At 38.2% G+C, this 25,897-nt stretch overlaps 1 protein-coding gene across 3 annotated transcripts in view; it reads left to right on the top strand.

The window, feature by feature from the left end:
* Positions 1 to 25,897, top strand: part of LOC124556481 (transcriptional adapter 1-like) — a 174,692-nt gene that overhangs the window by 45,958 nt on the left and 102,837 nt on the right. Inside the window, exons 2-4 of one of the 3 annotated variants that reach the window (XM_047130436.1) lie at positions 12,348 to 12,428; positions 16,639 to 16,675; positions 17,792 to 17,992. In XM_047130436.1, coding sequence (XP_046986392.1) covers positions 12,379 to 12,428; positions 16,639 to 16,675; positions 17,792 to 17,992 — 288 coding nt within the window. In that variant the 5' untranslated portion in view covers positions 12,348 to 12,378. The remainder of the gene's footprint in view (positions 1 to 12,347; positions 12,429 to 16,638; positions 16,676 to 17,791; positions 17,993 to 25,897) is intronic. The other 2 variants (XM_047130435.1, XM_047130437.1) reach the window with 2 other exon arrangements.

The following is a 25,897-nucleotide window of genomic DNA, read 5'->3' as shown; positions in this document are numbered from 1 at the left end:
TCTGCACCCGTGTAGCAGTAGCTTCCGGTAGTGAGTGGTGTTGCAGCTGATCAAAGTGGCCCGCCACCAGGCCATCAGCCATACAGAAGTCATAAAGATGATGTCTCTGGCAGCGAACAACAATAATCAGTATCCACTTGGGCCAGCGACCAAACCCTTGCACCCACACGTCGATGCTGGCGTGAAGTGGTCGGCAAACCAGACCGTGGCAGATGCAATGCAGACTACAGAAGATGGAGGAGCATGCATGGCTGCTGGCCGTGTAGCATCACAGCCAGGCTCCACTCCCCACAGGCATGAAGCGATAGGTGCTCAAAAAAACAGAGAAGGGCATTATCTGGCGAAGAACTCACAACAAACTTTTTCATTTGGGACTAGAATGTACACACTAATAATTCTGTCATGGTTTTAAATGAGGGTGGAATAGTGGCGCTGGAACGTGATAAATGCTGTGACGATGATGATGTTTGGTTTTTTTGAGCGCTCAACTGCACGGTCATCAGTGCCCATACAAAGTCCCAATTTTTCAAACAGTCCAGTTTCTTTACTCAGTCCAATTTAGCCACTGTCATGATGATGATGATGATGAAATGATGAAGACAACACAAACACCCAGTCCCCGGGCAGAGAAAATCCCCAACCTGGGTGGGAATCGAAACCGGACCCCATGATCCAGAGGCAGCAACACTAGCCCCTAGAGAATGCTGTGAAGGGAACAGGACAATTGAAAGTTGAGAGAAATGAAGTGAAGTGGTCCCCATTATTGGAAACCAACATACAAGGCAGCCTCTCATCTACATCTACATGATTACTCTGCAATTCTCATTTAAGTGCTTGGCAGAGGGTTCATCGAACCACAATCATACTATCTCTCTACCATTCCACTCCCGAACAGCGCGCGGGAAAAACGAACACCTAAACCTTTCTGTTTGAGCTCTGATTTCTCTTATTTTATTTTGATGATCATTCCTACCTATGTAGGTTGGGCTCAACAAAATATTTTCGCATTCGGAAGAGAAAGTTGGTCACTGAAATTTCGTAAATAGATCTCGCCGCGATGAAAAACGTCTTTGCTTTAATGACTTCCATCTCAACTCGCGTATCATATCTGCCACACTCTCTCCCCTATTACGTGATAATACAAAATGAGCTGCTCTTTTTTGCACCCTTTCGATGTCCTCCGTCAATCCCACCTGGTAAGGATCCCACACCGCACGGCAATATTCTAACAGAGGACGATCGAGTGTAGTGTAAGCTGTCTCTTTAGTGGACTTGTTGCATCTTCTAAGTGTCCTGCCAATGAAACGCAACCTTTGGCTCGCCTTCCCCACAATATTATCTATGTGGTCTTTCCAACTGAAGTTGTTTGTAATTTTAACACCCTGGTACTTAGTTGAATTGACAGCCTTGAGAATTGTACTATTTATCGAGTAATCAAATTCCAATGGATTTCTTTTGGAACTCATGTGGATCACCTCACACTTTTCGTTATTTAGCGTCAACTGCCACCTGCCACACCATACAGCAATCTTTTCTAAATCGCTTTGCAACTGATACTGGTCTTCAGATGACCTTACTAGACGGTAGATTACAGCATCACCTGCGAACAACCTAAGAGAACTGCTCAGATTGTCACCCAGGTCATTTATACAGATCAGGAACAGCAGAGGTCCCAGGACGCTTCCCTGGGGAACACCCGATATCACTTCAGTTTTACTCGATGATTTGCCATCTATTACTACGAACTGCAACCTTTCTGACAGGAAATCACGAATCCAGTCGCACAACTGAGACGATACCCCATAGGCCCGCAGCTTGATTAGAAGTCTCTTGTGAGGAATGGTTTCAAAAGCTTTCCAGAAATCTAGAAATACGGAATCAACTTGAGATCATGATGTTTCCTCAAAAGTGTATGAATTGTGACCTCAGCCGACATTGACACATGCTGAAGGATGTAAGGAAACTGGGAAAATTCATCCACAACCAAGAGCCAGTAGGAACTGAAGAAGGGACCCACAAAGTCTATATAAATGCATTCCCATGGCTGGCATGGAGCAGGCCAGCATGAACAGAGATGCCCTGGAACCTGCCTGTTGTTGGGCACAGTGATCACAATCCACAACAAAACAGAAAATTTCACCATCAGCCTCTGCCCAAAAAATATGTCTCCTAGTGAACAGTTTTCCCATAATGCGGCAAGAATGAGTACTCTGGGAGAGAGGTCTTCTGTGGACAACAGCAAAACATTGTCTAAAACAGAGAGGTGATACCATACGGAAAAATAGGTGCACAGGGGATCTGAAGCCTGACCCAGCAGTTTATCTGACCAGTCCTGTTGAAAAGACTTAACCACCTGGTGGTAAACCAGCTCAATGACAACAGCAGCTGCTAAGCGTCAGCTCATAATTGGGAAACCTTCGGCTGTGATCTGCATTTCAATGTCAACATGAAAGCAAAGCAATTCTTTATGATCGAAGTTGGGATCAGGATCCACAGGAACGTGGGACGAGGCATTCACATTGGCATATTTAGATGTAGATAGAAAATGGATTTCGTAATTGTAATTAGACAAGAAGAGTGCCCGTAATTGTAGACGGTGTGCTGCCGTTCAGGCAAGGAAGTGTGAGGATTAAACAAGGAAACCAAGGGTTTATGGTCAGTAATAAGGTGAAACTTGGAGACGTACAAAAAACATGATGTTTCTGGATAGCGTACACTATGGCAAGAGCCTCTTTTTCCACCTGAGACCAATACTGCTGGGCTGGAGTGAATTGTGATTTATTAGTCTCATAACATACACTTATAAATCATGTGATTATGGTACAGGAGACACGTCAAAAACTATATTTAGCCTATGTAGCAGTATCTATATTTTCTTGTTTTCCAGCATAGGTAAATATCTTTCTTGATAATGGACAATTTTTTTTTCACAATATAATACTAATTTGCAGTTGGATTCTGCTCAAATTATCAGTTCATCCTCCATGAACTCTTCTAATGAGTAATAACATTTGTGTATAAGAATTTCATGTAACTTCTTTTTTAGTATCCCTAGTTCCATGTTTAGAATGTTTTTGCCTTTAAGCTTGTAGATTTTCATGCCCATATATTGTGGGGTCTGAGCATATAATTTCAATCTATGGGCAGGAAGCATAAAATTATCTTTATTCCTTGTACTGTATGGATCATCACATGGGTTTTTGATGAACAATTCTGGTTTGTTGTGTAAAAATATCATTAGCTCGTATATGTATAGGGAGGGGATAGTCAAAATTTTTAGTTTCTGTAATAATGGACGACATGATTCTCTTTGCTGTGCAGTGCACATATTTCTGATAATTTTCTTCTGGAGCTTCAGTACACGAGATATATTATTGGAGCTCCCCGAGAAAATAATTCCATATCTGATCACTGTTTCAAAGTAACTTAGATATGCTACTTTGCGAGTGGACATGTTAGTAGCACTTGATAATGTGTGCATGGCATTGCGAAGCTACCCAGTTTGCTGCACAGGTATGCAATATGTGTGTTCCAGTTTAAATTCTTATTGAGGTGTGGACCTAGAAATTTGGCAGAATGCACTTCTGTTAATTCTTCACTTTTATGATTTATACTAATTTCCTGGTCTTTTGACTGTTTGGTTCTGAATCGAATCAAGTTTGTTTTTGATATGTTAAGCTTCAGACCATTTAACTGGAACCATGACTCTAGCCTGTCTAATGTACCAGTGATTCTATCAGGAATCATTTCTGTTTCTTCGCTTTCTATCAAGGCAGGTGTATCATCAGCAAACAGAACAGGTGGTGAATTTATGTTTAATGGTAAGTCGTTGACATACAATAGAAAGAGAATTGGACCGAGGTCGAACCTTGTGGGACACCCTGTGTTATTGTTTTCCAGTCACACCGTTTGAAGAGATGATTGTTCTTTGTTTTCTATTAGATAAGTAACAAGTAATCCATTGAAGTACTGCACCCTTAATCCCATATTTTTCTACTTTGTGGATTAGCAAGGAATGATTTACCGAATCAAAAGCCTTTGTCAGGTTGCAGAAAGTTCCGGCTACTTTACTGTTTTTGTCTAGAGCTGTGCTAATTTTTTCTATGAAATTATGGCGTCTGTTGTATTTTTCCCTTGCTGGAAGCCAAACTGATTTCATAAAATGATCCCCTGTGATACAATAAAGTTTTGGATTTGGATAGCAGCTACTTTCTCGAAAATTTTTGACAGCACTGGAAGGAGGGAGATAGGACGATAATTCCCCATACCTTCTCTTGACCCTTTCCTAAAAAGTGGTTTTATTTCCGCATATTTTAATGAGTCTGGAAAACAACCTCCTTCAAATGATTTGTTGATTAATTCAGCTAGTGGAGGACTTACTATTTTGTACACTGATTTAATTACTTTCGCAGATATCCCGTCCCAACCCGCAAAATTTTTATTTTTTAGTGGTAATTTAATGTCTTCTATTTCTTTCATTGTAATATTTCTAAATTTCATGGGAGATATATTTTTTCGATCAAGCCCATATGGACATACATTTTTATTGTAATTTGTAACATTGACATTTGATTTTGTCACATTGATAAAGAATTCATTGAAGTGTTCCGAAATTTGAGCAGGATTTACAATGGTGGTGTTTTCATGCTTTATTTTACAAATTTCATGGCTGCCGACTTTAATGCCCAATTCTGATTTAACAACAGACCACACTGCTTTTGATTTATTCTTATGGTTTGAGATTATTTCGCTGTTAAACATTTGTTTTGCTGCCTTTACAACATTTTTGAAAACATTTTTATAATGCTTCACATATTCAATAAAAGCTACTTTGCTATATTTCAGCTCTTTGTGCAGCTGCCGTTTCCAAGTTTGTTTACTTGTCACTTTGGTGTTGCCACACTTAGGTGGAAAGGTTTCATTGAATACAAGAAGGAAGCTATTTAGGAATTTTTGGAAGTTTTCATTAATTGACTTGTTATTGTTACATTGCCAGTCTGTCTCTCTTAATCTGTCCTGGAATACAGCTAAATTTTCTGAGTTTAAATTTCTTTTAAAGTACTTAGGCTTATTTCTAGGTGAGGTTTCTGTGTTTGTTTTTGCCAGTTCAATAAACAGTGCTTTATGATCAGACATTCCTATATCTAAGCAAAATTTATGAACGTCCTCAAACACATAATTTGTCAGAATGTTATCAATGCTGGTTGCTGACTGGGCATTTTCTCTGGTATATTCTAAGAAGTTAAGTTTGAAGCAAGATTTTTTTTATTAGATCAGTGAATTTGTCAGCTTCATTCCATTCACTTAAGACACTGATTTTGAAGTCAGCTGCTATTATTACTTTTTTCTTTAACTAGGCTTTTGAGCATATTTTCTAATTTGTATGGGAACTGATTCATTATTTGATTTCCCTGGATTCTGTGAATTGAAATTACAATAATACCTAGATGTACAAGTTCTACACAGCAACTTTCAAAGCTACATTCCTCATTCAAATGATCAAACTCATTCCTTCTTTTAAAAGTTATGTTAGAATGAACAAGTATACATGAGCCTCCATGTGATTTATTTTGTCTGCAGTAGCTAGCAGCTATGGTGAAGTTTTAGATTTTATTTAAAAATTTTAGAGTGTCTTTCGTCAACCAATGTTCGTTACAAATTTGCATTCAGACAGAAATAATTGCAATTCATCTATTTTACATGTGCTATTCAAGGAATTAGAGTTTAGACCATTTATATTGTAATGCATAATATGCATGGTTCCAGATTTATTTATTACTGTGGGTAGATTTTCGTTTGGTAAGCATTTTGATATTATTTGGGTTGTTCCCCCCTCCCCCTCCCCCACATGCAATTTTGCATCCCTCTCTCTGCTTATTCGTTTCCCTTTTTAGTACTTTTTAAGATGTGACATACATCAGTAAACGTTTTACTAAGCAATTTGGAGCCTAGCCTGTTTAGATGAAGGCCATCTATCCCCAGGCATTTGTCACACAAGAACTTGTTTGGGTCTATAAATATTGCTCATTACAATGCTCCCTGATATTACGTTTTATCTTGTTTACATATTTATAACTTACTGACATGCTGCATATTATACCTCTGATAACAATTTTTGAAATCCTATATAAGCTTCTTGCCGTTCAAATTAAGTTTTGTGTTTCATTGATAAGGTCTTCTTCACTGGAGCTGTGAAGAGAATTCATTCCTACGCGAATGAACACGCCCTTGTAGTTTTTTGGAGAAATTTGTGGAGATTCTTCTTTTGGGTTTTGAATGTTACTTAAATGTTTGTTTAGTTGCTGTGTCCTGATTCCTGGACGTACACCAATCTTTGCATTCGGCACGTTGATGTTTTTCAGCATAGAATCGCCAATAATAAGAAATTCATTGTTTTCATTTTTGACTTCGCCAACATGACAACTTTCCTTGTTTTTCTTGTAAGTAACACTATTCCAATGGTATTTGTTTCTTGAATTTGCATTTTCTAGTGGTTTTTCAGAGTCTGCTGTCGAAGTTTTTGGTGAAACAGTGGCGCTTTAGTTTTCGACATTTAGGTTGTTTACACTCACTGTATCCCTCTTGTTGCAGTTATAACCTGCAAGCTCACATGCCTTCTTTTGTTGCTTACTTCCTTGCTTAAGTGACAATATTTCACATTTTAGAGTGTCAATTTCTGTTTGCATCGCTATTATGATTTTGTCTTTCGTCTTTAACAGCCGATGCTAGACGTACATTTTCTTCATGTATGCAATCAAAACAAGACCATTTAAAGTTTTCACTCATGAATTTAAGCCACGTTTTTGCATATTTCTCACGCATCTAAAAATTGCACTTAACACATAGTATTCCTTTCACTAACGTTTTTGACATTTCTTGCATGACAAACTGTTTAATTTGTTTTTATCCGAGAGCACTGTGTCACTGCACTTTTCACTGGGTGCCATCTTCTCGTGAGAGATTTAGAAGCAAAAGCAACAGGTCATTCAGAGCCATCAGCATATCAGTGAATTAGGACTGTGCCAGTGTCATACTGTGAGGTGTCAGTCACTAAAACTAAGTGCAGGTCCGTAGAGAATGCAGATAAACAAGGACCCTGAGAATAGTTTTGATTTCAACATTTGAAAAACACATTCGTAGTCTGGGCTCCAGCAAAAGTTACACCCTTGCATAACAAGGCATGCAACGGGTGGGCCAATGTGGCTACCCCTGGCAGGATTTTATGATAGTAGGCTGTCTACCCTGGGAAGGCTTGAAGCTCCTTCGTTGATGAGGGGCGAGGCATAGACTTAACAGTGGAGGTGTGGTCTGGCAGAGGATGAACCCCATCCAGCGAGACCTCAAACTCCGAATAAACAATAGAAGATTGAAAAAACTGAGATTTTGTGAGGTTACACCTAGACTGTGGACTGTAAGACAGAAAACAAAGTGCATGAATTTCTCAAGTGATTGGCCATGGAGAAGTCCATAACAACAATATCATCCAGATAATTAATGCAATGCGACACAGGTGTAGTCAGTTGTTCTAAAAATCATTGGAAAATAGCAGTGGCACTAGCCACACCAAAAGGAAAGCGCCAATATTTATAGCAACCAAAAAGAGTATTCGAAACCAGAACTCACCGAGACTATTTTTCCACGAGGACCTACAGATATGCTTCAGACAAATCAATTTTATAAAAGTACTGATCACTCGATATTTTCACCAACAGTTCCTCCTGGCATGTGAGAGGATACGACTGCACATTGACTGTAGTACTGAAATCACCTGACTGTAGTACTGAAATCACCAAAGAGGTCAAGTTTACCCAACGGCTTCTTATTTACAACCAGCGGAGAAGGCCATTCACTAGCCGTAACAGGTTGCACCACCCATAGAGATTGAAGTCTGTCCAATTCTGCTTTCAGTTGATCTTTCAGGGTGACAGGAATAGGACACGCATGACAAAAATGAGGCCAAGCCATTTATTTCAAAGAAATATGAGCAGAAAAATTCAAAGCACATTCTATAACTTCCGAAAACAAGTCTGAAAACTCCTCACCCAGTGTTTCCAGTTGAGAGTATGGTACCCGACTGGACACAAGATGAACTCCATTGGTGATAGAAAATCCAAATTCCTGAAATGCATCCATCCAAAACAAGTTCTCAGCACCGGCACCAGCAACCACCAAAAATGTAATGGAATGAACCCCTGACTTGTAAGAGGGAGATGTTGTAAATTGTCCCAACAGCGCAATGTTCTGTTTGTTATAACTTGATAGTAGTGTGCCTAAACTCATGTAGGTTTGAAAATTCAATTAAGTCACTACAGCTCCTGTGTCGACCTGTAGCTGAAGCACTTGGCAAAAACACTTAACTTGATAAACAACTTGGCATAAGACACAAGCATTATAGTCACACAGTGTACATCCAAGTCCATATCCTGAGCAACCTTCGCCAAACGATACACAGAGACGTTGTGGCCGTTCTTCTGGCAAGCATCACAAGTAGCCCAGCACTTAGGGCACACTGCACATTTGTGCTGGACAAAAAAGAAAGGACAAGATGGAAATGGAGAACGCTAATGCGGGCACTGTGGCGATCACAGCTGCTTGGGCCGGCCTTGGTCTGCTCGGCGCAGGGCTAGCATGTTTACCACCACCACTGTCACTTCCTCGTGCAAGCTGTCTGTTGTCCTAGCGGGCACATCTTGTGACGCTACTGCCACATTGTCTCACGCTTCATTTTGGTCACCCACTCCCCGGGAAACTTCAAAAGATTGTACTGTTTGCAAGACTTCCACATAATAAAGCCTTCTGTCACACTTTCTTGTCCAGAGCTAAGCAGATAATTGTGTGGCACACCATACGGTCTGCACAAGTGTCATTATGGTCGTCAGTAATGAACTGATACTTACGGCTAAGGCCGTGAAATTTGGCTGCCCAGGCCGTGTGTGACTGGTTTGGTTTTTTGTGACATTGGTAGAATTCAACTCATGCTGCTGTGACGTGCGTTCATTTGAGAAGGTAGTTGGACAATAAATTGCTCATGTGATCAAAAGTAAGAGCTGCCAGTTCTTGTAAAGGAACAAGTTTACACAGTAATTGATACACATTATGTGGAATCCACAAGAGGCTTTGCGCAAGTTCGAACCTGTCACACCGAAAACCAAAAAATGCTGTCTGAGTCTTTTTTTGTAAGCTACCAATCCTCGGCTAAATCATCAGACAGAAGACAACTGGGTGGATAGACCGGCAGAACTGTAGCCTGTCTGTTAACGGAAGCCGACAAAGTGGTCACTGCAGAAGTAAGCTGTTTAATCAGGGCCGATAGCACAGCATCCATAATGACCAAACCTGATGAAACCGCACTTACAGACTTTCATCCTCACTGTCAGTCGTGTAGTAATTAAGCAATATGCAAAACTGATCCAAGTAACATAAGTATGACTTTCTTCATAAACCTCTTAACAATAACGGAAATAAACCTCTCTCGACTCATCACGTAACGAGGCAAAACAATCATCAAAAGGTGCAACATAAGTGATACACAGAACAGCTGATGTGAGTGATACAAACTGAAAGAACATAGTGAGAGTGAGACAGCGTTGTTCCATGCATTTATATAAGTGTGAGTTGCCAGTAGGCAGCATGGAAGAGACCGCACTGTGTGCTTGATTCTCACAGATGGCTGCTAGTGGCCAGCCCGGGCTGATACAGTTCACTTAAGAACATATGTGTGGCGGCACTACACTCACACTCACACACAGTAGTAGCAGGATACAGCAATAACAAAGATTGCTCAGGGCAGTTGTTTCCCATTGAAGATGTTGCTATCCCATTATCATCATCAAGACAAGTTCCAGTTATCAATCTGGAGGAAGCTCCTACTAGAACTGCCTGTAGAATTGCCTGACTGGGGGATGATGTCGGTGCGTGTTAGTCATTCTGCACCACCTTTTGGATGATTTCAAATGTGGAGTGGAGAAAAGACAGACCAAATGGCCCACGATAAAACACCACACCAACACTGAGGAGTATCCACCAACTAACCAGCACTGTTACAGGGTGTTGCTGGCTGAACAACTCTTAATTTCGTGGTTCATGTGAAGAAGAAAGGTGGCACACTGCATTTCTGTATTGGCTGGTGATGACTGAACAGAATCACAAAAAATATAGGTTTCATGTTGCCACATGTTGATGATATTGGTGACTCCATTAACTATTTGAAAGGGCAGTGTATTTCTCAACTAATGACACGCAGACAGACTACTGGCAAATGGAGGTTGACTAGCCTTTCTGAAAAAATACTGCCTTCTTAACACCTGATGGCCTCCATTAGGTCAAAGTTATGCTGTTAGGACTATTTAATACTCCAGCCACCTTCAAGGATGTGATGGGCAACCTCTGGAGCATCTGATACCAATACCAATTGTCATGCGGCAGTGCCATTGCTCCAGATTGGAATTGGTCTCTTGGGTAGGTTCCCAAAGTCGATAAATGGGAATCGGTGGATAATAGTCTCCACTGGCTACCTCACGTACCATACTCTCACTAAAGTTGTGCCAACTACTGAAGCTCCAGAAATTGCAAGGTTTCTTGTAGAAGACATCATGAAGCACAGATCATCCCATGTGATGATTTCTGCTAACGGAAAAGTGTTCTAGGTGAGAGTAGTATCAGAGGTAATTTCACGTTGTGACATCATCCCCAGAATGACAAGTGCCTACATCCCACAGACTAATTGCATCACAGAACATTTTATTAAGATATTGCAGATGTGCTGTCAGTGTAGTAGGTGGTTATGATTAAAGTGCAGCTCCTTGCAGAAGTACAGTGTGGGCTGTAATTATTGTATGGCAGTGAAACTCTGTAGATATTCTAATGTGTTAATGTGGATCTGATTTATACTGGAAAAAACTTACATGCAATTTTGGCCACCAGCTGCAAATCTAGCACTTGAATTCAAGAAAGACATATAGAAATGTTTCCATATGTAACAGATTAGGACAGAAAACATCAAACAACTGAGAGGGGATAATGTTGATTTTTATTATTAACTGCTAACACAATTTGTTCAATATGAGCTCTGGAGCCATTGACAAGATGCTGCAACTGCAAAATGATGTGATCAACAGTTGCTTGCAGCAGTTGTGGTGGAATCTGAGTGCCATGGCCCTGTTTTCTGCCCTTCAGATGAGGTAGAGACCGAATGTGTACATGGTAAATACGTTCTTTTAGATATCTCCTGAGCCAAAAGTCACATGGAATGGTACAATACTGCCGTGACATTTACATACAACACAATGCAGAAGGACACTATAGGCATCACACCGTTCTATCTGCTCCACAGGCATGAGGCCAAAATAACAATGTATATACTGTTCCAGTTTCAGTCAGATGTCACTCAGGATGACTATGTGAAACACCTCATCATCAAGACCTAAGAAGCAAAATTGCTGGCTCACATACAGACCCAGTAAGGCCAGAGGAAAGACTGAGATCACTATGCGTCAAACACCAGCATGTGAGATACAGCCTGGGAGACGTAATATGGATTTTTACACATGTGAGGAAAGTGATGCTATCAAAAAAGTTACTAAGACACTAATTTGGGCTGTACCATATCCTTTCTCTCCTGTTGAACATCACATATGCAGTCAAGGATTATGTTATGATTCTTAATCAAGACCAAAAAAAAAGTGGAGACATCCATGTCCTCCATATGAAACCCTACTACAGTCATGGGTCACAGATTGATGATTTGGGCTTCTCATTCAACTGAAGGTCCACTCAATGATCACAAAGCGTTGATGGGAGGGACTGCCTTCAATGCTCATCATGGTGAGGAGACTACCAGCTTGACCTGAGCATGAGGATCCTCCTGTGCAGCCATATGGAGGACCTTTGATAAGATCTAGATGTAGGATACTGTAGCCAGCTCCAGTGAGAACTTCTGAAACAGGGAATTGCTGTGTCTCTAGGGGCGGGAACTGTGCCACGAGCTGTGCTGCATGGAATATGTAGTGGCAGTTTGTGTCACTGACTGGCATGCTGCGGGTCACCAGTTCAAATTTAATCACTAGCAAATATCTATTATTTAGTATTTATCGTTATAGAACATTTTTTAAATGTCTAATGTCTTAATGTTCACATATTCTGGAATTTTTTATGTTTGTACAAATAGTAGCACTCTCTGTCCAAGATTTAGTTATGTTCTCTCTGTGTGTTGGTGTCTGTAATTAACATGCTTGCAGAGCTAAGTGTTGTACTTCATTGTCAATCCTCCTTTGGGATTTGGACTCAGCTGTGATTACAACATAACAGTATTACAAGCAGAAATGAAGTATTAATAAATAATGTCTCAGGTAAAGATTTACATCAGGCTATCATGAAGAAATGAGGGGAAACTGTACCGTGATATGGACAAGCGCAGCTCATCTGCAAAGGTATGGATAAGCACAGCTCATTTGCAAAATTTTACTACAGACAATTCTGTATAGTGTAGAAGTGTATTGTTGGAGATGCAAAATTCATACATTGAAAGCAACTAGGAGCATTCATATCAAAATCAGAACTGTATGGTCTGTTTTGAAAGTAGTATCATGGCAGAAAGCGAATACTGAGGGTATTATACAGAGAGTACTCAAGATATTGTACCTCTACAGTAAAATATAGTCATATGGCAATTTTGGTTAGCAGTTGCCTATGTGTAGATTTAGGCACCTAATTGGAAAGGTTTTCTATCTTCAAACCAAATGGTTTCTTTACCCTCATTTTTGTAAAATATTAAATATTTGTGTTTATAACTGGCAAATAACACCAAAATTTCATTGGCAGAGGCAAACATGCAGAAGTTTTAGGAGCATAAACTGTATGTTGCATGCAGCTTTAAGAAAGAGATTGAACTGATTGTTAAATAATTGAAGATTAAAGATTCCAGTGAGTATGATAAAATATCAAGTAGGCTTATAAAGTTCATTGTGTTGTGCAGTCCTATCTCATGTGCGTGATTAATTTAGTAGGTGTGGTCTGTTTCAAAACAGATTAAAATATTCATTTATAAAATGGGAGTCAGGGCTAATATAGACAGTTAAAAGTTGATTGTATTACTACTTATGTATTCAAACATTTTTGAGGAAACCCAATTCAAAGTTGATCTCTGTTTTTTCTCACTGGGCAACAACAGTCTCTGCCCAGTTTTCTATATATGAGAGGATCATCAGTTAACCTCCTCCCCCCCCCCCCCCCCCCTTAATTTCATAATGACCTAATTTGAGCAAGTATGTAATGTGGTCCACAAAATCAAAGAATTCTGTACTACCCCATATAGAAATAAATCATATTTTTCATTGTCATTCTTTTCCTTAAGAAACTTCAGTGAGACTGAGAATAAATTAAGGATACTTGAACCTGTTACAACTTGTCTGTAATCATGTTAGTGTAAAACTACTCAAAATCCTTCCTAATTCCGAATACAAGTGTAAAGCTTTGACCACTGAAACAGCCCACTGATCTGTTTGCGGAGTGGATATACCACAGCTATCTGCAAACAGTTTGTTAGTTTCTCATTTGGTTTCAAGGTGCATGCCTTCACTTGATTATATTGTGGAATTATAACCATTTTGACACATTTATGCATCAGATAATTAGTGCAGATAGTCCATGACACCATTTTCTTTTAACAGAGAGGACAAAAGTATGTACTTATTATATTGGCACAGTGCTTAGTACAATGGATTTGCATCTGGGAGGAGCAGGGTTCAAACCTCAATCTGACCATCCTGATTTAGGTTTAACATATTTTTCCTGAATCAGTTAAAGCTCTGTCTCCAGTGGCCTTGTTGCCAGTAGGATGTTAAACCCTACTCCTTGTTCTTTTTCTTTTTTCTTTTTTACATAGCTGGACAGTAAGCAAATATATGATACTACTCACATAAAGACAGCTTTGCATTTAGAAGAATTTAAAAAAGTACATGTTATAATTTTATTTTTTAAATGAAAACTTCTGCCAGTAAAATAAAATTAGTGTTCACTGCAACCTAAATACAAACTGACAGTCAAAGGACACCGTACACCCATTGTGGTTATTGTAAATCATTCTAAATTTATTCAGTATACTTTTTGCTTTGTGTTATTTAATTGGATATAAAAAATTCCATCAGTATATTATGGTTACTGTCATCATGTGGCTTGTATTATGGCCACTGACATCATGTGGCTTTATTGGCTCATGAAATGGGTTTCCACATTGTGACATTCTATCTTATGCTTGTAATATCAGCACAGGAAAAAGAAAAGATAATGGTATCTGTTAAAATACTATTGAAGTCCAACTGTCATTTTGTCATATTATGTTCAAAAATAACTTACAAAAATTGCACATATTTGCTATGCATTAAGTGAAGTACCACTCATCTATATTTAACCTGCTAACTTGAAACTTTAATATAAGTATGGAGTTTGATAACATCGTTTAATGGGAAAATGAAATGGTGAGTTTTGCATGCTTATTATTTAATAATATAGCAGCTTTTCTTAGTTTGCTGTTTGTTTGTTTATCCTATTTTTCTGCATTTAAATGTTTGTTCTCTATATATTTCCTCTGTGTTTCCTGAATGATAGCGTACATGTGAACATTACAGTCATTCCAGGCATACGATATCACAACAGATAGTTTATTCAGTGGGTTGTCAGAGATTGTCTAAATTAATGATTCATACTGTTTCTGCATGTACACAAATAACTGTAACAGTAGATCCAAATATCAAAATTGTTTGCACAGTAATTTACATGTCAGCTATTAGATGAATGAAAGGCTTGCTGCTAGTTTGATGTGTTAGGGCTGCTCAGTAACAAGATGTTTTTAGGTACTGGGTGGGTGATGTCGGACTGGATTTATTATTTGTATCTTGATTGATCAGTCCCCTACAGTATTCTTAATATATACAAGGGAAACAGACAGTGCAGGGAGAAGCAAAATTTTCATTTTGACGTGTAGTTCCTTTTACACATTCTGCGCTTACTGTTCTGTATTACCAGAGGGGTTTCAGTGGCTAAAGTAAAATGAAGAATATAACTAATTTTAAATATAGACATATTTTATTTTCGTCATCTCTGTAAATGTGGAAAATAAATTTTGAAAGATAAAACTGTGTTACCAGTTACTTTTGAGTTTTATGACATGATAAAATTTTGAAAGGTCATGTTTCACTATCAGGCAACAACTTGTGATTTTTATTTAAGTGCAGGAGACTGCAGTGCATTTTGTTTATAGGTCTCTAAACTTTCCAACTTTTATATCAAAATTATTGTTCTGAGAACTAATTATGTACTAAACACAAGTAGGTTTGTAAAAACATTTTCTCCGGCCCTTGGAGGAGCAGTGTAGAACAATCTTGTGCTGTTGAATTTCATAATTTTATTAGTAGTAACCAAACTGTGTGTTTATATCAAAGAACAGTATGTCACTGAATGAAAATTCCTGTAAAATTAAAGCTGTGTGCTGAAAAGAGACTTGGATTCGGGACCTTTACCTTTCACAGGCAAATGTTCCGTCGACTGAGCTACCCAAGCATGACTCGCAACCTGTCCTCACAGCTTTACTTCTGCCAGTACTTCATCTCTTACCTTCCAAACATTCAGAAGTCATTGAATGTCTATTGACCTAAAGTGGAAACTTGATTAATCAGATTAATTGTTGTTGTCTGTCATTCAGATGATCAAAAATCTAGATAACTGAATCGATATTCATCTTAATATCACTTACAGAAATATCTACACCATACTTACCAGCTAACTTACAACCACATTCTCCTTTTTTAATGAATCAATAATGTTTGTTTTTTCTTGAGCAATAACACCAGTCTCTTGTGCTGTGACATTATAAGCACAGAAACGACACAGCGCAGTGACTGGCAACTGTCTAACTGAAACAGTAATGAAATGCACAGGACAGAGGTCACATGGGGTGCGGCCGGGTGGTGCCAGCACGACATGTCCGTGTACACACCAACTAGACTACAAAGATATTTGCTCGCAGTTGACAATCCAGATAATCATGAGTCCATATAACTGAGGTCTGGGTAACCGAGTCTCCACTGTATGTCAAAGTATTACAAGATGATTAATATAATCTGGAACGATGATAAACAGACACACTGCTAAACGTAAGTTTCGTCATTACAAACTAATATGTATTTTTCAGTCCAGTTATGTGCTAATAACACCAACATTGTAAAGTTCATGCTCAAAAACAAGTTCTACATGCCCCAAGGGTCACATCAAATGTGTTTATAAACACACTTGCATTTACTAAATAATTCAGTTCTCAGAATAACATGTTTTGAGCAAAAATCTGCTTGTTTTAAAGGCCTATCAATGAAAGGCAGCCCTGTGAGCTTGTGACAAAATTACTACTTGATGGTGGAGCACAGGCTGCTTGTAATAAGGAATAAAAACAAAAACTAATTATAACAAAGTTTCCCTATACTGATGATTAGGCATGTTTTGTTGTGTAAGATTTATTGACAGTAAATTAAATACAAAAATATATTCATGTAAATTTTATAGCATGGCTTTCATTTATTTCAAGAACAAAACTTAATAATTTGTTTCACATAGTGCTGTGTGTTGATTATTTGGTAATTTCTTTTGTAGGTATCTGGTGCTTTTGCGATTATGGTTTCAAATGAAGGTATGAAATTACTACAGGGCCTACCTTTTCTTTTCCTGTGTAGTTGGAATTGCTTTACAGTAATAAATCCATAAGATGAGGGAAACAGCTCTGGGAGGGGCTATGTTGCTCACATTTGTTTAGACTGACTTGTCACAGTAGCGCAGCACTAACACATTGTAATTTATTAAGAAAAATGTGAACTGACTTATGACATGATACCATTGGTACATGCATTGTAGGCTTTACCTGAAACATTCATTGTGCTCTAACGTAAGCCACATATAATCATGTTTCTGGTTATCAGAATGAGCACAGATGTGGAACCTGTGGAGATTGTAGCACTGACAGATTGCTAAACATTAAGACTGCCACAGACCACCTAAATAGTGGTTTAATCATCATTAGTGCTGTTCACATGTCCTGTTAACTGCCCTGCTATATACTATTTTCAGTTCATGTTTGGCACACCATCTGTTTTAATTTCAGCTTTTTAGTTGGAACAGCTTTTTATAGTGTAGTATAATAGCATTTGTTTCTTCCTGTTCACCATTTGCTGTCTACTCTCTATCCTGTCTCTTCAGCACACTGTAGCCTACTAATGTTGCTGTATCTCCATCTGACTTTGCTTTTTTGTGATCTTCTCCTGTGTTTGTATACACATTTACTCTAAATCATGCCGTTAAAAAAAGTGCATAAATTGTAATTTGGTGGGTCGTGAGTTATTGTACGGTCGAAGAATGCAGCAGAGGAGAAGATAAGTGTGTTACTGTTGGACTACTTCTTATCTAGTTTAAATTTGCACTTGTGTTGCCTCACTAGTGCAGAAATACTTTGTTGTGCCTCATTGAATAGCTTGTCTTTGTACTCTGGTAGTTGTCTTCATTTTTGTGCATGTACTCTAATAACTTCATTCTGTTAAAGATATAATCATTATTCATTACCTATGATATATACCATCATATGAGAAAAAAATAAAAAATTCAGTTGTGCTTTCAAAAATCTGTAGACATTCTAACTAAATGTTTCAAATTTTATTCTGTCTGGAGGCAATTTGGTAGGTAATCGTTCTCTTAGGTTACTCTTTGTTAGTCAACATTTCCATGTTTGTATAGAAGTTTCTGTTTATGAATGCAGAAAAGCAAGGAAGAATTTGATCAGTCGGCTAGGAAGCTCTTAACGTCAGATCAAGTGCACCTACACAATGCATTTATTATTACCTTGATCACAAAATGTCACCGCCTTTCTCCGCATCCACCTTCTATCTATGAAAATTCAGGCCGTGGCCGTGGAGGAAAGGGCCGCCGTCGCAACCGTGCTGAACGTGGTGGTTTTGAAGTAAGTTATGTTCATAAACTCACTATTTAATTTGTACAGAGCAGCACTGCGTGCAACTAATGCTTTGATACAAATATCATGGTTTTTTTGGGTTTGCTTGCATGCCTTGGCGTCCTCTTGTGCTGTTATTGTAACTCTGTTTATGTTATTCTTCTCTTAATTTTCTGTTTCCTTGCATATCATGTTTATAAGGCCATAACTTTGATTTTTGTGGGGCACTGGTGACATCTGTGTATCTACATTTTAGCTCCATTTTCTTTTAGGTAGTTTAAATCCGGTATCATGAAATTAATTTTTCTGTGAAGACATCAGTTGCAGTGTGCTGTCTAATATTAATAATTCTGATAAAATTTTCATGTACAGTCAATAGAAATACGCCTAAACAAATATTTTCAGTTAATATATCTGGATTTTTTTGTACTCAAATGTTTTATTCGTAGAAAGTGAAAGCCAGTAGTTTAACATATTTGGCAGCACTACAGTACATCCAAAAATGTTGTAGTGTTACTTAATTGTATTCTTCGCTAAGTACTTATATACCAGTAGGGACAGGAAAATGTTGCATAACAATAATGCAATCAGTAACAATAAATTGGTGGTATAACTATTATTTCTGTTAAAGGATAAAAATAGTTTGAAGATTGCTTCATTATTGCGGGAAAAGGAATTTTTGGTGGGGAAGCCAATAAACTATTGAAAATTATGAAGGGACAGACACTTTTGGCAGAGGTGAAAAAACAAGAAAATGCACTGGGTTGCACCTTCAAACTAGGCTGACAACTCCGGTGACCACATATCCATGCAAGTCTGAGTTCACAGCCCTAGGGTTTTGTTTCAGTCATAGGATGTTAATGATGAACTGTGTTAATGCTAACATGATAGTGAGTCTGATATGTGTACCCGGAGTGTCATGTCTCACCTACGTAGATGTTCCGAAGGATACAAATCTCTTCGTAAGTTAGTGGAAAAGCAACTTTCCATGCCAGGAGGAAATGTGGACATTGTCAAAAGTCTTATGTTGTACTGAATGTTTTGTGTTCATATGTAGACTCCAGGGAACTGTTATCGCACTGTAGTGAAGTGCTGATGGATTGGTGGCATAATTTCTCAGAAGAGAGCTTTTAAGTTATGACATGGCTATATTTTGAAAAACTTTCGACAGAGTATGGTTGCAGAGTTACTTTTCTTCTTTAATTGACTAGCTTTAGTGAGTTTAACATAAGTAATTTTTTCAGTGATGTATATAAATGTGGTCTGTGATGTTAGTAGATGTATAAATTGGTAGATATTTGTTTTCAACATAACTGTGAAACAGAACGAAGTAAGACAAAAATAAGTAATATAATGTACTTCAAAAATAAACCACCAAAAATTAAAACATTGGAAAAATAACACAAAATTACCAGAAAATAACCAAATTTGACAAAAAGCCACTGAAATTGGCCTTAAAATAAAAAGATTTTTTCCAATCTCTCCATAGTAGATGTAAAAGCACTTGCAATAAATTCTATAAAAGAACTTGTTCACAATTTAGTCTCTGCAGTAGAGCAAACTTAATATGCCATACAGCTGTTGTTTGCGCTTTTGTAAATTGTTTGAAAAAATTCCAAGATCAATAGCTACTGTGTTTCACAAAAAGCCAAGGAGGCACAAGTACCATGATAATACGTCTACTAAAATGAGTACTAATAATTATTTTTATACATGCTATCCGTGTTTTTTGTCATGATTTTTCTTTCTGCCACTTAATACAAATCATTTATTTGCAGATCAATTATTTGTCACACTAATACACTGTTTTGTTGCAAGGTGCAATGGGATTTAATGAAAAAGCAGAGTATTCTGGTGGTTGTAGACCTATATCACAGAACAGAGCAGAAGAATAATTTCAAGTCTGCTTCTGACATAATTGATCACATGAAGGGTAAGGTCCATTGATGAACCCAAGAAACACTTTGATGGGGTCCCTATTCTGTGAATGTGCTGTGCTATGAAATATGGATTTTGCATTTAATTGTGAACTGTGGGTTAATGTTAGTAAGTGTTCATAAAGATGAACAGAATGACAGTGTCTGCTTCATGTGAGGCTTGGGCAGTGATTCAGTTTGAAGGTGGAAGTATGAGAGCATCTGCGATCTAATTGGCAAGGTTCATGTGGATATTTTAAGTGACCGGGCAAACAAGTGAAAGATGTTGTAAAATTCTTGATAATATTCAGCCATAACACAATAATCATTGGATGGGGTCGGTTCCCTCATTCTTCTCAACCCTGATCTGGCCTGGCTTTGACTTCACTCTGTATCCAGAATAATTCCTTACTGGTAATGTTCCTCATATAATGTGAAATTGATAGTGACCCACTGATTTATCATCACAGGTAGCAACAGTTTATGATGAGGCATAAAGAAGCTGCTACAATGAAGGTCTTAGCTATGGAGGCAATTATGTAGAAAAGTATCAAAATTACATACTTGAGTTTACAGCAGATACCACATGAGGAATGCTGCTGCTTCAGAACTACAGTTTGATCATGCTCCAATATTCTGATTGAACAATGGAGCATTGCTCAAGTATTGGAACTCCAGGTGTCATAAGTGTTTGGTACCAAACTCCCCTTGGATGCAAGTAGCAGTAATGATAGTCCAGTGTCTCAGCATTGCATTTGCTGGAATCTGTTTCACAGCAGCTATTGGTAGAATGGAAGTTGGTTAGTTACAGCATGAAGAATCAGATTCTTCTGGGATGTCCTAAAGTGTATTTTAATTATTGTAGACTCACTTTCAAACAGTGTGAACTGTTCAGAGGTCAAAGCAAAGTTAGCTGTAAGCAGCTACACATAAAAGGAGAGGTCCTCAGTAATGTAATCAACTTTTTGAAACCAACTATCCCAGGTATCACACCTTGTTGCCATTCACCCTGGTGGGCCTTCGTTTGTGAGTAATCGATGAAAAAACAAAAAACAAAACAAAAATTTAAGAATTTTGCTTGATGCTCATTAGCTTTAAAAGAATACAGATGTATGGATTAGTTTAGTAATGTAAGGGCCTTGCATGCAGAATGTTGTGGTTACGAATCTCATTAAGAGCTCAACATTTTCTTATTTTTAAATCTTTATTAAAATGATTTTGATCATTATTTTTGTGTACTTAATTGGTTTAAATGTAATTTTTTATTTCTGTTCCTTTGTCACATTTTAATCACCATATTAACTTATTTATTTGTTCTCATTTTTTCTTTATATTGTTTTTTTCCACTCAGAATTTTTGTGAATATGAATTTCATTATATTCATTTATCTTTTATAATATTTAAACATTTGAAATGCTGATCTGTCAGTTGAGAAACAAAAGACAAAATAATGGATTTCTATTGACTGTGCAGTAGTGTCAAAAATGTACTTTTTGTGAAGAGGTGGTAATTGCCGTAAAAACATTTTAAAGCATGAATTCCTATTTCATTATGGACACAGTATAGCAGATGAAGATTTAAAAAATGAAAGGATTATAAGTAAAATAAAAGTCAAGCAAAATGAGGAAGAGATATAATATATGCAATAACATAGATGAAAAGGTAGGATGATAAACTGAAGGAAATTAAATCAAAATTAATACATAAAATTAATTACAGTCATGTGAAGAAAATTTCCTAGTGGAAAAAGAATGATAAGAAAACTGAGAGCAAATGGAAAAGTTAATATGATGATTAAAATGTGGCAAAGGAGTAGAAACAATAACTGTGTATATTTCAACCAATTAATTGAATAAAAATAATGATCAAAGTCCTTATTATACAAATTTTAAAAAAAAATGTAGCACTTGATATTTGAACTCACAATCTTCTGCATGTGAGGCACTTACCTTATCCATTAAGCTACACAGCCAGCCTATGACCAGTCTCATAGACATCAGTACTTTTTCAAAGCTAACGAGCATCATGCAAAATTCCACAATTTTTTCTGTCAATTACTCACAAATGAGGGCCCACCAAGGAGTGTGGCTGCTGGCTGTGATACTTGGGATCTTAATATACATCACTGTATAGGTAGTTTCAAAAAGTCGATTCCATCACTGGGGACCTCTCCATGTTAGATAGAATCGTTACTTGTTTGCCCACAGTCTGTCAGAATGAGTGCCATAATGTTGATTGACTGCAGTGACCTGTCCAAGCAGCTACAGGTTGGTGAACATCAACCAAAATTTTCTGCAGTCGTCTTCATGAATGTGAGCTTTTTCCTTGTGTGCTCATGGGGTATCTTTCATTGCCAAGAAGTTACATGAGTATCTGAAGGCATTGGAAGAGGGAAAATCATTAATGGGATCATGCTGAATAAAAGTGCATTTCATCCTGTGTTGAGAAGTATTTTAATGCAGTGCCTTGACGTCATTTGCTTTCACATCTGAAGAGAGTGATAATGTGTAATGAATCCATATTTGTGTATGAAACATCCCAGTAATGTGGTTGTGGAAGACATTGTGGCCATACGCATGTGCACATCATATGAAATTACTTTTTGGTGACTCAAAGGTACAGGGAGAACACGCCGTATTCTGGTACTGCTAATGAGCTTTTTGTTTATATGGACTACAGTGTTTGTTAGTGTAGAACTGAATCTGTTGATGAGCTGCTGCAAGGTGAGGCCATCACTCGTATATCATGACCATTGTGCTTTCCAGGCTTCACTTATATTCAACAGTTTGGAGATTTGCGTGGCTAACAGATTGCAGTTAGGGCAACACCTCCCATGACTAGACTCATGAAAGTTTTGTTTAAATTACAATGTGTCAGATTATGCAAAAGTGACTGGGGAACAATATCAGTGAGTTTTTGTCATTCTGCTTCAGTTTTCAGAGGCATTCAAGTCCATAGAGGAGACACTGCAGACCAGATAACTCAATGTGAAACACCATATCAACACAAGAGATCATCCTCTCATCAGTTTGTCAGTCAACACATTTAAAGTGTGTTTCCAGCTGAATGATGAATAATTAAGAAGCATGTGGAAAAGCTGCTGTGATTCACCACCATTCAGCTATCAGGGAGTCCTTGATCCTCCTCAGTGGTCCTCGTAGAGCAGGAAGATGGCCCAAGGTGTTTCTCCAGTGATTACTGGCAAATGAATACAATCACCAAAGAGAGTATATATTCACTGCCATGAATTGATGATGCCTTTGATTGCCTCAAGGGAATGAAGCATTTCTGAACTATGGATATGCAGACTGGTTATTGATATGTTGAAGTTGACAAAATTGATGGGAAAAGACTGCTTCCATAACATCTCATTACCTTCATAGTATCTGATAACCTCCTTAAGTTCAAAGTTATACTGTTTGCAGCAACCTTTGAATGCATGGTGGACAACCTACTGTACCATCTTTGTTGCCTGGGTGCCATTGATGTTTCCTCATAAACATTTAAAGACCATTTAAACTACATGGCACAGATCTGAATATGAGAAAGTGTTTCTTTGTTGCCCAGGAAGTAAATGGAAACGAGACATCCCAATGCAGGAGAAGTAATGGCTATAAGAGGCTTCTTTCGCAAGTGCTCCTGTTACACATGCTTCATGAAGGATTTTAGCTGCAAGGCAGAGCCACTACAAAAACTACTCCAGAGAGACACCAAATATTCTTTAAATGAGGAGCCAGAAAGGTCTAGGTCTTTCTGTATCTATAAAGTGATGGTGACATCTTCACCGGCTGAAGTTAATTTTTGACAAGGATTCTAAAACATAACTACTGCTGATGATAGTGCTTAAGGGATAGGTGCATTTCTAATCAAAATCCAGGAAGATGCTGGAAGAATGATAGCTTAGATCTTGAGAGTACTCTCCAATTCTGAGAAGGAGTACTCTGTGATTGAGAGAGTCCGCTGCAGTTGTTCAGGCAATCAGTGAGTTCTGAAGCTATTTATATGGCAGACCATTATTTACTATTGCAACTGATCACTGTTCTTTATGCTGGCTGGCCAACCTGAAGCGTCCATCAGGTCAATCTTAAAAATGGACACCGAAGCTTGAGTGTACGATGTCACGGTAGTATAAAGAAATGGACGCAAGCACAGGGACATTAATTGCCTTTCATGGATCTGTGGGAGAAACGTTACATTTTTGGAAATATCACAGTCATTGATGCAGTAATGAACACTGCAGCCCAGCAAATGGAAAAATTAAGTATTACAATTGACCTAGAGGTCTTAGAGAAGGCTGTGAAAGGAGAATTCAAATTAATAGATAGCATATTGTATAGAAGGAATTATGACCCAGTGGGATGGGAATGGTTTTTCATCATCCTTAGTCATTCATGGCCTATCGTACTGAATTAGTCCAATTGCTCTGAAGGCTGACCATTGGGGATTTATGAAGGCTCTTGGTAGAATTAGAAACAGTTATTGTTTGCCAGGCCTCACTTACCTGTTAGACATTATGTAAGCCATTGTTTGTAAAGCCAGTGATAGAAGCACCTGCCTCAGATTCCTGCAGGACAACTAGTACCGGTTCATCCTGCAGCTGCTGCATCTCACCTGATTGACATGGACATCTTGGGGAAGTTTCTTAAGTTGACAGAGTTGAAGGACTATCTAGTAGCATGCTGACTGCATCACCTGTTATGCTGTCACCAAAGTTGTACTGACTGCTGATGCTCTGGAAATTGCTATATTTTTTGTAGCATGGAGCTCTACATGTAATGACCTCTAATCACAGAAAATTATTTCAGTCAATTCTTGAGTTTCTCCCGGCGTATTTGATAGTCAAAATATCCACGGGTGTGCTGCCGGTCTATAGTATCCAACGGGCACAATATTTCGGCGATCATACATGTCGCAATCATAGCGTTCGGATCTCCGTGCCGGCACGTTCACAGGAGCTCAGTCCGTCAGTTCACCTGATGATGGCGACATGTATGATCACCGAAATATTGTGCCCGTTGGACACTATAGACCGGCAGCACACCCGTGGATATTTTGACTATTTCAGTCAAGCCCGGTGTCAATAGTAATTTCACAATGCAACAACATCTACAGGTTGATAACCAGGTACTGGACAAATGGCCTCACAGAATGTTTTAGTAAGATGTTGGCAGATATGTTTCTGATGTCTGTTGATGTCAAACAGAGAGACTGTGATACAAAACTGCCTATTGTGACATTCACATGTAATGCAGCGGAGCAAGAAACTATAGGTTTCACACTGTTTCCTTGATCCATGGTTAGTGGACTGGAACTATAATGGATACTTTGTGTCTGTTTCAACCTGATGATCCTGAGATTGGTTATGTCAAACAACTCACTAAAAAAGCAACACAGCTGGGATGCATAAGGCCAACCAATGACTTAAAAGCTACAATCCAGCAGTGCAGGAGATCAGGCCATAAGAACAATTATAAAAGCATACTTTGGCTCATAGCAAATCCTACATTGTTTGTCAGATGTCACAAAGTCGAGGATGATGATTCTACATTGAGGAGGCAAATGTGCAGAGTAGTTGTTATATCCTTTGAATGGAACCCTATTCTATTCTTGAGGTGCAGATTGACCATAGGAACTTCTGTTATGAGGAACATTAAAATCTGTCGGAGGCTCCCAATGTTTTGACAGAAGTAACTCCGTTTGAATTTCACAGTGATCATCAGGACAACACAACCAGAATCTGCAGATCCACCAGTGCTGCCATACGAACAATCACTGATTGTATCCAGAGTCACAAATGAACTGCAGGTCACAGTTTTGCAGGGAGGTGGAGCAGTTATAGCAGCTTCAAAAAGAATACTTCTGTTCTACAGCAATTGTGAAGGGCAGTGTATTCATTAGTTAAAGAAGTAATGTTATGCAGTAGCCAGTAGCAACTAAACAATGCTGTTAAATCTGTGATAAGACCTCCAGAATTATATCATACAAATCTAAAAACTCT

The sequence above is a fragment of the Schistocerca americana genome, chromosome X, assembly GCF_021461395.2.
Source record: "Schistocerca americana isolate TAMUIC-IGC-003095 chromosome X, iqSchAmer2.1, whole genome shotgun sequence".
In the NCBI taxonomy this organism is placed as follows: domain Eukaryota; kingdom Metazoa; phylum Arthropoda; class Insecta; order Orthoptera; family Acrididae; genus Schistocerca; species Schistocerca americana.
This window is presented reverse-complemented; position numbering and strand designations above follow the sequence as displayed.